General features: G+C 38.4%; 1 protein-coding gene across 3 annotated transcripts in view; it reads left to right on the forward strand.

Moving 5' to 3' along the window:
• The first annotated feature begins 46 nt into the window (after positions 1-46).
• The window catches only part of F8 (coagulation factor VIII), a 121595-nt gene continuing 109425 nt past the window's right edge, over positions 47-12216 (forward strand). Inside the window, exons 1-2 of one of the 3 annotated variants that reach the window (XM_081794390.1) lie at positions 47-603; positions 2716-2811. In XM_081794390.1, the coding sequence (XP_081650516.1) occupies positions 2771-2811 (41 nt within the window). In that variant the 5' untranslated portion in view covers positions 47-603; positions 2716-2770. Of the gene's footprint in view, positions 604-2460; positions 2812-12216 lie in introns of those variants that run through there. The other 2 variants (XM_081794391.1, XM_081794389.1) reach the window with 2 other exon arrangements.

The following is a 12216-nucleotide window of genomic DNA, read 5'->3' on the forward strand; positions in this document are numbered from 1 at the left end:
GGAAAGCCTTCCCGGACAGACGTGCCCACCTAGCAGATTCCCGGGAAGCGCCCGCGACCCGGCCCTTCCTTAGTAAGGACTGTTTTACCCATTACATTATTAAAAATAACACTGGCTCGTGGTGTTAGTTCATGGAAATGTCGAGCAGATATTTATCGGCGCTTGCTCTCTGCCCGACTCCGTTCCAGCGCAGAAAGACATTAAAAAAAAACCGTTGCGATTTTACTGAGTGAGAAGCGCTTGGAAAGAAGAGCTTCCCTGCCTGCAGGGCCCGTGGAGCCCTTGGAGCTTGTGCCAGGGCGAGTCTCCTCGCCCCGTAGCTACTCCTGTCGCTCTCACTCCGTCCTAGTTAGTGGCCGCTTCCACGTACCGAAGACCGGTGTTAATTCTGAACTCCTCTCTCAGCGCCACAAATCCACTTCGGCGGCAGCCCCCATCAATAGCCCTTCACAGTGAATCCGGCCATTTCTCACACTCCACCGCTACCGTCTTAGCCCAAGTCACAATCATTTCTTGCCCGCAGTTGACAGGTCGACCTGCTCCTACTCTTTATCCCCCTGAAGTCTGTCCTCTCCACCGCGGACGGAAAGATCAGTCTAAAAGGTAATTCTGATCACAGCCTTCCTCCATTCAGAACCCTAGCCCGGCTCCCTATTGCTCTCAGTGCGGAAGCCAAACTCCCTTTGCCGAAATGTAATCTCGGTGACACTTTCCATGACCGTGCCCATTTAAAATTTGCAACCTGGTACACCCCTCTTTTCCCTTCCCCTGCTTACTTTCCTTTTGTGCACGGCTCTTAGTTCACCTTCTAACGTACGGTGTGAGGTACTCATGTATCATACGTATTGCTTCTATCAGTTGTTTATATTTTTCAAAGCTGTGTACCCAGTGCATGGAAGTGTAGCATAGGAGTTTGGAGCATGACTTCTGGAACTGGATTACATGGGTTGGAATGCTACCACTTGCAACCTCTGTGACCTTGGCCAATTTGCCTAACCTCTCTGTGCTTCAGTTTCATCACCTGTAAAATGAAGACAAGAATAGCAGACCGCATTAAAGTAAAGTAACTTAGATCAGTATCTGGCATATAGTACATGCCAGCTATTATGTCTGCATCCTGGTGCCTAGTAGAAGGTCTCAGCAAATGTTTACCAAAGGGGCTTCTTCCTACTTCTTTCCAAGTTGGACAGTACCCTACCAGTTGCTCCCAGGTACATTCGTACCTGTGCGGAACTGGGCTCTCAGTGATAACATTTCTTGTAGCAACGCTGGTGAAGTTTCTTCCTGTTATTTTCTATACTTTGAGGCCCTCCCCCGTCCCCCCAGATAAACATTAACCTGAGTAGGGCCTCTGCTTAAGCTCAGCACCGCTACCTTTTCATGTAAGGAGATATATCCCATACCTCAATGCAAACCAACTTAAGCATCAGGTAACTACAATGCAGGATTAAAAAAAATACATGAATGCTGGGTGGTTATGAGTGCTATCTACAGAACTGAAGCCAGGAGCGTTATCAGTAGTGCCGGTGGGGGTAGACAACTTACAACATAAATGTGGTGGGCCATGTTTAAGCTCATTGAGAAGGCGAGATGTGAGCCAAGACTTGAAGGAGATATGGAAGTGGAAATGTGTAGAGGTGTGGGGGAAAGGTGTTTTAGGTAGAGAAAATAGCAAGTGCTAAGGTCTAGGTGCAAGAGAGTGCTTCATATTTTAAGGAAGAGCAAGAAGGCTAGTAGCCATAGTGACATGAGGCCACAAGACGTCTGGAGGAAAGGGCCATGCAGATCATGGGAGATACTCTAGACCATGGTAAAGATGTGGGATTTTACTCTGAGTGAAGTCAGAAGCCAGTGGAGGGTTCTGAGCAAAGGAGTGACATGATCTGGTTTATAGTTTTATTTTTTTGTGTTTTTTTGATGTTTATTTCTTTATTTTTGAGAGAGAGAGAGAGTGAGAGAAAGAGAATCCCAAGCAGGCTCCACATTGTCAGCACAGAGCCCCACGTGGGGTTTGAACTCATGAACCCTGAGATCATGACCTGAGCCGAAATCAAGGGTCAGAAGCTTAACTGACTGAGCCACCCAGGCACCCCTGCTTTATAGTTTTAAAAACTCACTTGGTGGTGGCTATTCGAGGGGTAAGGGCAGAAACAGGGAGACTATTAGAATACTGGTTACTCTTGTTTGTGCAAGTGGAGTCCAGAATCTCCAACAACATCCAGACCTCTTGCTGCTGCTGCTGCTGCTGCTAAGGAAGAAGGCTGGACTAGGCTAGGAATATGAATACACATTAAAGCTCCTCTTCACCTTGACATCTCCGTCCCTCTCTTCCTTTCCTTAAAGGTTCTGCTAAAGCAGCATTCTTGTGTCCCTACCACTCTCAGAAGTGAATGGGTTAAGATTTAGCTCAGCCTCCCTTTTCCTATTCGGTTCTTCCTGTGGCTGCTTCCCACTGCCACAAAGGAAGCAATCTTATCTGTTACTGCTTACTGCTAATGCTGCTGTAATATCCAGCAGGTAAAGTTCCCTCAAATTCACAGCAAAAATTTTGGAACTTTTCTCTAAATCATAGAAAATTTACCTTTTTTCTCCCGGGAGCTGAAGATATTTTAGAGGAAAAGTATTCTTTCGCTTCTTCAGTGAACATTTTCTAGCAATACGAGCCATGCAAATAGAACTCTCCACCTGCTTCTTTCTGTGCCTTTTGCCATTCAGCTTCAGTGCCACAAGAAAATACTACCTGGGCGCAGTGGAACTGTCCTGGGACTATATGCAAAGTGAACTGCTCAGTGAGCTGCACGTGGACACAAGGTAATGGCATGTTCTACAGGGTCCAGTCAGGACTGTGAGAATGTGATTGGTTGGAAGAAGGTGCAGACATCAGGTTAGGGTAGCTGTGATGCTGGTTATATGTGATATCACAAATGCTAATTGCCAATCGTTGTCACAGATCTGAACTATTTGTTGACATGTTGCTCTGTTTTGTCCATTGCTTCTCTTTGTCACATGCCGCCACTCTGGAAACCAGACCGCAGAGTAGAGGGAGAACAAGGAGGCAAGGAGCCTGAGAGAGAACAAAACTTCCCGCAGCCTACCCCCAAGTTTCCATCCAGAGAAGCAGAGCCATGAGATCCCATCAATATTACCCACAACTTTAGTCTGTACTTCTGTGTGGGTGTGGTGTGGTTTTGATATCTTTGCCCGGTTTTGGTTTAAGGATTAGCCATGAGTTCAGAAGCTCTTCATCTTTTTGGGTTGCAGTGCATTTGGGGAGACTAGTATTAAATAATTTTTTCGATGTTATCTGTGATCATTGATTTATTCGGATTTCTCTGCGTCTTCTTCAGTCGAATTTGGTTGTATATATTTTCCTAGAAAGGAATCTGTCATCCCTAGATTTGATAATGTATTGGTATCAAGTCACATAATAGTCTTGTGATGTTGTTCAACTGTTCTGTGTCTGTAGTTCTATTTCCTTTCTCATTCTTATATTGTGTATTTCCTCTTTCCTTCTCTTAAAAATAATATTTCCAGAAAGTTTCTCAATTGTATTGATCTTGTCAGGAACAATCTTTTGGTTCTATCAATTTCTACTTTTACTTTCACGAATTCATTCCTTCTTCCTAATTTCCTTTGGTTCATTTCGCTGATTTATTGCTTATTGAGTTGAGTGCTGAAATCATTTATTTTACATTTTGTTTTGTTTTCTTTAAAGGTGATCATACAGATTTAACCCCAATACATCTATAATGGCAATGTAAATATTAACTGTGATGTCATACGTACTTTATAGTCTTTTTTGTCCTTACTGTCTGGCTCCCGACCCTCCTTCTACATTAGCCCCCTTCTTGCCTGTCCCCAACCAGATAACCCTAGGATGATAATATAGACTCGTGCACACACATATACACATATATATGCAAATAAAGGTTTTGTTGGTCATTGTTTGTTTTACAAAAATGGGATATTACACACACTTCACTCTCTCATTAACACCTAGTATAATTCTGTCTAAGTCAATTGGCATAGCTTCAGTTCATTCTTTTTAATGACCACATAAGGTTCCATATTATTTCCATTTTTTGGTCATTATCTCCTATATCATTACATACGGTGGTTTTATTCCTCTGGGACTCATTCTCAAGAGGAATATATTACTGGAATGAAGGGAATATTTTCTATTTGTTTTTAACTTCCAGAAAGGCCAGAACTCTTCAAACATTTCTACTATCAGTGTATGCAAGTGACCATCTCCCAGCTTTCACATCATTAAGTGTTATTTTTTTTAATTTTTTGTCAATCGGGGTATAATGATCCTGTGTCATTACTTTAATTGCATTCCTTTTATTTCTTAGGTTGAACATCTTTTCAAGTGCCTGTTGGCTCTTGCATTTATATTTTGAGATTTGACTATTCTATGTTTTGCCCATTTTTCTTTGGGCTCTTTTATTTTTTTTTTTAATTACAAAAGCTCTTTTATTATCACAAGTATTAACCCTTTATTATATTGCATTAATATACTAGTGCACAGAGCAATTTCCCCCAAGACCTATTGTCTACTGAGTTTGTTTATAACTTTTAATAAAATTTTTAAAAATTTATGCTCAAGTGTATCTACCTTTTCTTTCGTATCTTCAGAGTGGCCGGTGTTGGCTAAAACCGTTTTCTGCTCATCAAGGTTGTATGTGTATTCTCCCAGATCTTCTTGCAAGATTTTTATTGTTTTGCTTTCTACATTTCTGGTGTCAATTCATCTGATATTTATATTTGCATATGGTATAGAAGTGGGATCTGTCTAGTTTTATATCCATCCAGATCAGTAGCCCTATTGCAGTGGCACCATTTATCAAATAATACATCTTTTACTGCTGATTCGAATAAACACATTCATCATATAAATTTCTCATATATACAGGGCACCTGGGTGACTCAGTCAGTTGGGTGCCCAACATTGGCTCAGGTCATGATCTCATGGTTTGTGAGTTCTAGCCCCATGTTGGGCTCTGTGGAGACAGCGCAGGGTCTGGAGCCTGCTTTGGATTCTGTGTCTCCCTCTCTCTCTGTCCCTTCCCACTCATGCTCTGTATCTCTCTCCTTCAGATATAAACATTAAAACATTTTTTAAAAATTCTCAAATATACTAGTATCTATTTCTGGATGCATTGAACTAACTTTGATCTTGCTATGCCAATACCATACTGATTTGATTACAATGGAAGAATAAAATGCCTAATCTTTAATACCTGGCAAGTGGACTCAGTCCTTGCTGCTCTTTTTTTTTTTTTTTTAACCTTTCTTAGCATTTTATTATGCATTTTATTCCTCTATGTAAAAATGTTAAAAATATTTCCAATTAAAAAGAAGTCCTGTTGTGAAAAGTCCTGTTGTGATTTTAATTGGAATTTTATTAAACTTCTACATTAATTTTATGAATATAATAAACAGGAGCAATTTATCATTACAGTTATCTCTATGCATTTTATATACATTTTGCTATTGTTAATAAAAATTTTTTCTCCTATTTCTATTTCTTGATGTTTAGAATCAGAATAGAGAAAAGCTATCTGTTTTTTGTTTTTTGTTTTTTTCCTTTCCCCAAATGTCAGCGTTCTCGGTCAGACTTGAAAACACTTTAAAATAAGTCCTTGGCAACCTCCAAATTATTCCTGGTGACACTGATATCCCTTTGGCCATAATCCTGGGACCAGAAGGGCATATAAAAAGTCACCTTTCTATCTGTTTATATTCACACTGAATCTAGGTACCTTAGAGAATTCTCTTATTAATGCTAGTAATTTTACACTACAATACTGAATCTTATGTGAAATGAGCAAAATGAGACAGATTATAGCTCTATTCCAATGTTTATAGACAATTCTTTTTTTATCTTCTTCTTCAATTTATTAGAAAATATAAGAAAATGTTAAATATTAGTAATGAAAGCACCACTCCATGATTTTACTTGAAATAGTCTTAATGTTTTGCTGTTTGGAATAACATTTGCTGTTTGTTTTGGATAAATGGTCGTTACTTCTATTCCAATTTGCCATAAAACTTTTATTAGAAGTGACTTCAGCATCTAGCATCATCTAAATTTTATTTCTTAATATGTTGATTGATAAATGGATTATGTTCATAGATTTTCTGACACTGAATACCCTTACATTCTTGGACTACAATCTAATGTTCATATAACTTGATTATCGCTGGGTTCTATGAGCTAATATTTCTTTAAATACTGTGTGCCTTTATAGCACCCTTCTATAGGGCAGCCGACAGAGCAGAGGGCAGCAGAGGTAAACACTGTCTGCCTTTATCCTGTGACTCTGATTATAGCTTTATTGTTTACTATTCTTAGGTTTTGTGATTAAAATTGTATTGGCTTTATCAGATGAACTGGTAAGTGCTCCATCTTTTTCTTTGGTCCAAGTGACATTTGCAATATCTTTAATCATCTCTTGAGGCTCTTCTGTAATAATTAGTCAAATCAAGTTTCAACTTTTTTTGTAGTCAGATTTAATAATTTTATATCTCCCCAGGTAATCACTTCCTTTATTTTTTCAGTTCTGTTGCCACTGTATTGCATAGAGCGTTCTCTCAGGATTCTTTTACGCCACCTTATCTGTAGTTATGGGCCCTTTATTTTTCTTAAATTCCTATATCTCTGCTGTTTATCTTTTTTCCATAAACAGGTTTGCAAGGGATTTGTCTATTTTGTTGTTGGTGATGGTCTTTTCGAAGATGAGCCTCTATGTTTCTTTGTTCTTCCCAGTTATTTTTTAGTGTTTGACTGGTTTTTAGATTTTGTCTTTATGACCGATCTCTTTGTTTCTTTTGGCTTATTGTGCTGTACTTTTTCTAATATCTTAGGAAAAGTAACATATTTTTTGTCTTTTGCTTTTAATAGTGAAGGCATTTAAAACTATATATTTTTCTCTGAGAACGAGTTTTCCATATCCCACAGGTTATGTTACAAAGTTTTCATTGTTTTAATAGCTTGCAATATCCTCTTTGGTTTCATTTAGGAGCATGATTTTTTTTCTTTTTTTTTTTTTTTTTAAAGTTTCTATTTAAATTCCAGTTAGTTAACATACAGTGTAATATTGGTTTTGTGTGTACCATAGAGTGATTCAACACTTCCTTACAACACCCAGTGCTCATCACAAGTACCCTCCTTAGTACCCATCACCAGTTTCACCCCCCTTCCACCTCTCCTCTGCTAACCACCCATCTGTTCTCTATAGTTAAGAGTTTGTTTCTTGGTTTGTCTTTTTCTGTTTGCCAATCTGTTTTGTTTCTTAAATTCCACATATGAGTGAAATCGTATGGTATTTGTCTTTCTCTAATTGACTGATTTGCTTTGCATTATACTCTATCTAGCTCCATCCATGTCATTGCACATGGCAAGATTTCATTCTTTTTACGGCCTAGTAATATTCCACTGTTTATATATGCCACATTTTCTTTATCCTGTCCTCAGTCAATGGACACTTGGGCTCTTTCCATAATTTGGCTATTGTACATAATGCTGCTATAAACATAGAGGCGCATGTATCCCTTTGAATTAGTACGCTTGTATCCTTTAAGTGAACACCTGGTAGGGTGGTTCATGGATCATAAGGTAGTTCCATTTTTAACTTTTTGAGGAACTTCTGTACTGCTTTCCACAGTGGAGGCACAAGTTTGCATTCCCACCAACAAAGCGAGAGGGTTCCCCTTTCTCCACATCCTCACCAATACTTGTTGTTTCTTGTGTTGTTGATTTTACCCATTCTGATAGAGGGGATATCCCATTGTAGTTTTGATTTGTATTTCCCTGATGATGAGTGATGTTGAGCATCTTTTCATGCGTCTGTTCACCATCTGGATGTCTTCTTTGGAGAAATGTCTATTCATGTCCTCTGCCCATTTTTTAAATAGATGATTCATTTTTGGGTGTTGAGTTTGATGAATTCTTTATATATTTTGGATACTAACCCTTTATCAGATATGTCATTTGCAAATATCTTCTTCCATTCCATAGATTGCCTTTTAGTTTTATTGATTATTCCCTTCAGTATACAGAAGCGTTTTATTTTCACATAGTCCCAGTAGTTTATTTTTGCTTTTACTTCCCTTGCCTCCAGAGAGGTATCTAGTAAGAAGTTGCTATGGCCAATGTCAAAGAGGTTACTACCTGAGTTCTCTAGGATTGTGATGGTTTCCTGTCTCACAATGAGATCTTCCATCCATTTTGAATTTATTTTTGTGTTGGGGCGCCTGGGTGGCGCAGTCGGTTAAGCGTCCGACTTCAGCCAGGTCACGATCTCGCAGTCCATGAGTTCGAGCCCCACGTCAGGCTCTGGGCTGATGGCTCGGAGCCTGGAGCCTGTTTCCGATTCTGTGTCTCTCTCTCTCTCTGCCCCTCCCCCGTTCATGCTCTGTCTCTCTCTGTCCCAAAAAAATAAATAAATAAATAAAATAAAAAATAAAAAAAACGTTGAATTTATTTTTGTGTCTGGTGTAAGAAAGTGGTCCAGGTTCATTCTTCTGCATGTCGCTGTCCAGTTTTCCCGGAACCATTTGTTAAAGAGACTGTCTTTTTTCCCATTGGATACTCTTTCCTGCTTTGTCAAAGATTAATTGACTATATAGTTGTGGGTTCATTTCTGGGTTCTCTGTTGTGTTCCATTTATCTATGTGTTTGTTTTTGTGTGAGTACCATACTGTTTTGATCACTACAGCTTTGTGATATAACTTGAAGTCCAGAATTGTGATGTCTGCAGCTTTGATCTTCTTTTTCAAGGTCGCTTTGTCTATTTGGGGTCTTTTGTGATTCCATGCAAATTTTAGGTTAGTACTAGCTCTGTGAAAAATGCTATTGGCATTTTATAGTGTTGTTTTTTTTTTTTTTTTTTTTTTTTGAGAAGAAAGAGAACAAGTTGGGGAGGAGCAGAGAGAAGGGGGACAGAGAATACAAGCAGGCTCCGCGATGTCAAGCAAAGAGCTTGATGTGGGGCTCAAACTCACAAACCACAAGATTATGACCAGAGCAGAAGTCGGATGCTCAGCCAATTGAGCCACCCAGGTGCCTCTGCTATTGGTATTTTAATAGAGATGGCATTAAATGTGTAAATTGCTTTGGGTAGTACAGACATTTTAACAATATTTGTTCTTCCAGTCCATGATCAAGGAATGTCTTTCCATTTCTTTGTGATGCCTTCAATTTTGTTCATCAGTGTTTTATTGTTTTCAGAGTACAAGCCTTTCAGTTCTTTGGTTAGGTTTATTCCCAGTTATCTTCTTATTCTTGGTGCAGTGGTAAAAGGGATTTATTCCTTAATTTCTCTTTCTGCTGCTTTATTATTGGTCTATAGAAATGCACCACGTTTCTGTATGTTGATTTTGTACCCTGCGATTTTACTGAACTTGTATGTCAGGTCTAGCAGTTATTTGGAGGAGTCTTTCGGGGTTTTCTATATAGAGTATCATGTCATTTGCAAATAGTGAAAGGTTGACTTCTTCCTTGCTGATTTGGATGCCTTTTATTTCTTGTTGTCTGATTGCTGAGGCCAGGACTTCTAGTACTATGTTGAATAACAGTGATGAGGGTGGACATCCCTGTTGTGTTCCTGACCACAGAGGAAAGGCTCTCAGGTTTTCCCCATTTAGGATAACATTAGCTGTGGGTTTTTCATATATGGCCTTTAAAATGTTGAGGTATGTTCCCTCTAAACCTCCTTCACTGAAGATTTTCATCATGAATGGATGTTGTACTTTGTCAAGTGCTTTTTCTGTGTCTGTTGAGAAGATCATATACATGGTTCTTATCCTTTCTTTTATTAATGTGATGTATCACATTGATTGATTTGCAAATATTGAACCACCCTTGCCACCCAGAAATAAATCCCACTTGAGTGTTGTAAATGATTCTTTTAATATATTGTTGGATTTGGTTTGCTAGTATTTTATTGAGATTTTTTGCATCCATGTTCATCAAGGATACTGGGGATACTGGCTTGTCATTCTCTTTTTTAGTGGGGGATTTATCTGGTTTGGGGATCAGGGCAATGCTGGCCTCATAGAATGAATTTAGATGTTTTCTTTCCTTTTCTATTTTTTGGAATAGTTAGAGAATAGGTATTAACTCTTCTTTAAATATTTGGTAGAATTCACCTGTGAAGCCATCTGGCCCTGGACTTTTGTTTGTTGGGAGATTTTTGATTACTGATTCAATTTCTTTGCTGGTTATTGTCTGTTCAAGTTTTTTATTTCTTCCTGTTTTTATTTTGGTAGTTTATAGGTTTCTAGGAATTTGTCCATTTCTTTCAAGTTGTCCAATTTGTTGACATACCATTTTCCAAAAGATTCTCTTGTAATTGTATCTCTGTGGTGTTGGTTGTCATTTCTCCTCTCTCATTTGTGATTTTATTTATTTGGGTCCTTTTTTTCTTTTTGATAAGTCTGGCTAGAGACTTATCAAGTTTATTAGTTTTTTGAAATAACCAACTTCATTTAGGAGCATCATTTTTAATTACATTTTTTATCTGCTTGTGAAGTTATTTTTTAGTATTTGGATCAACTTTGAGTATCATAATAGTTTGTTATTGCTGTATAACAAGTTACTCAAAGTTCACAGCTTGCAACAACACCCATTTATTATCTCATAGTTTTAGTTGGTCAGAAGCCAGGTGGACTCTACTAGCCACTCTGCTCAGGGTCACACAAGACCAAAACTCTTTAAATTAATTAATTAATTTTTAATTTACATCCAGGTTAGTTAGCATATAGTGCAACAATGATCTCGGGAGTAGTTTCCTTAATGCCCCTTACCCATTTAGCCCATAACCCCTCCAGCAACCCTCTGTTTATTCTCTGTATTTAAGAGTTTCTTATGTTTTGTCCCCCTCACTGTTTTTATATGATTTTTGCTTCCCTTCCCTTATGTTCATCTGTTTTGTCTCTTAAATTTCTCATATGAGTGAAGTCATATGATATTTGTCTTTCTCTGACTAATTTCACTTAGCATAATACCCTATAGTTCCATCCACATAGTTGTAAATGACAAGATTTCATTCTTTTTGATTGCCGAGTAATACTACAGTGTGTGTGTGTGTGTGTGTGTGTGTGTGTGTGTGTATACCACATCTTTTGCAAGACCAAAATTAAGTTGTGGACAAGGCTGCCCTTGTTACTGGAGGAGAATCCACTTCCAGACTCATTTGTAATTTAGTCCCTTCTCTGAAGTTCCAAGTCTCTCTCATGCTTTAAATCTGTCTGACTTCCACCATATCTCTCTGACATTTTCTGCCTTCCTCTTCCACATTTAAGAATTTTCATGATTATATTGGATCCATCCAGATATTTCAAGATAATGTCCCCCTCACAGGATCGGCTGATTAGCAACCTCAATTCCACCTGCAATATTTCTTTTGCCATGTAACATATTCATGGGCATAACACCAAAGAGCAAAGGTTAAGGGAAACAAAATTTTGCCTACCCCAGGTATAATTTACATACGATGAAACATACAGATTTTAAATGTACAGTTTGATAAGTTTTGACAAGCGCATACAAGTTATGTAATTACCACCTTAATCAACAGATAGAACATTTATGTCAATCGTTCTGCAACTTTTCAGTGGGTCTCCCCGCCCTGATCTGGCCCTTGCCCGCAAGCTGCTTTCTGGATTCGTTTTTTACTTTTTAATTTTTTTACATCATTAGAATTATATAGTATGCACTCTTCAGTGTCTGGCCTTTTATCTTTACCATCATGATTTGGATGTTCATCCAGATTACTGCACGAAGTAGTTTTAGTCTTTGTATTGCTGCTTACTGCTCCATTGTTATGGGAATATATCACGATTTTTATATCCATTCACTGCCACATGGACCTTTGGATTATTTCCAATTTGGGGGCTAATAAATAAACCAGCTATGAGCATTCCTGTACAAGCTTTTGTGTGGACATGTGTTCTCATTTATCTTGGTTAAATATCCAGGAACGAGATTGCTGGATCACATGGCAAATGCATGTTTAAGTGTAAAACACGGCCAACAGATTTCCTGCTCCCACCCAACAACACATGAGAGTGCCAGTTGCGACACATCCTGGATAACACTTGATGTTGCATTTCTCTGACAACTAAAGATTCTGAGCATCTTTGCGTGTGTGATTGGCTGTTCCTATGTTTTCTTTGATGAAATGTCTGTTCAGATCTTTGGCCTGTTTC

The sequence above is a fragment of the Panthera onca genome, chromosome X (assembly GCF_046562875.1).
Source record: "Panthera onca isolate mPanOnc1 chromosome X, mPanOnc1 haplotype 2, whole genome shotgun sequence".
Classification (NCBI taxonomy): domain Eukaryota; kingdom Metazoa; phylum Chordata; class Mammalia; order Carnivora; family Felidae; genus Panthera; species Panthera onca.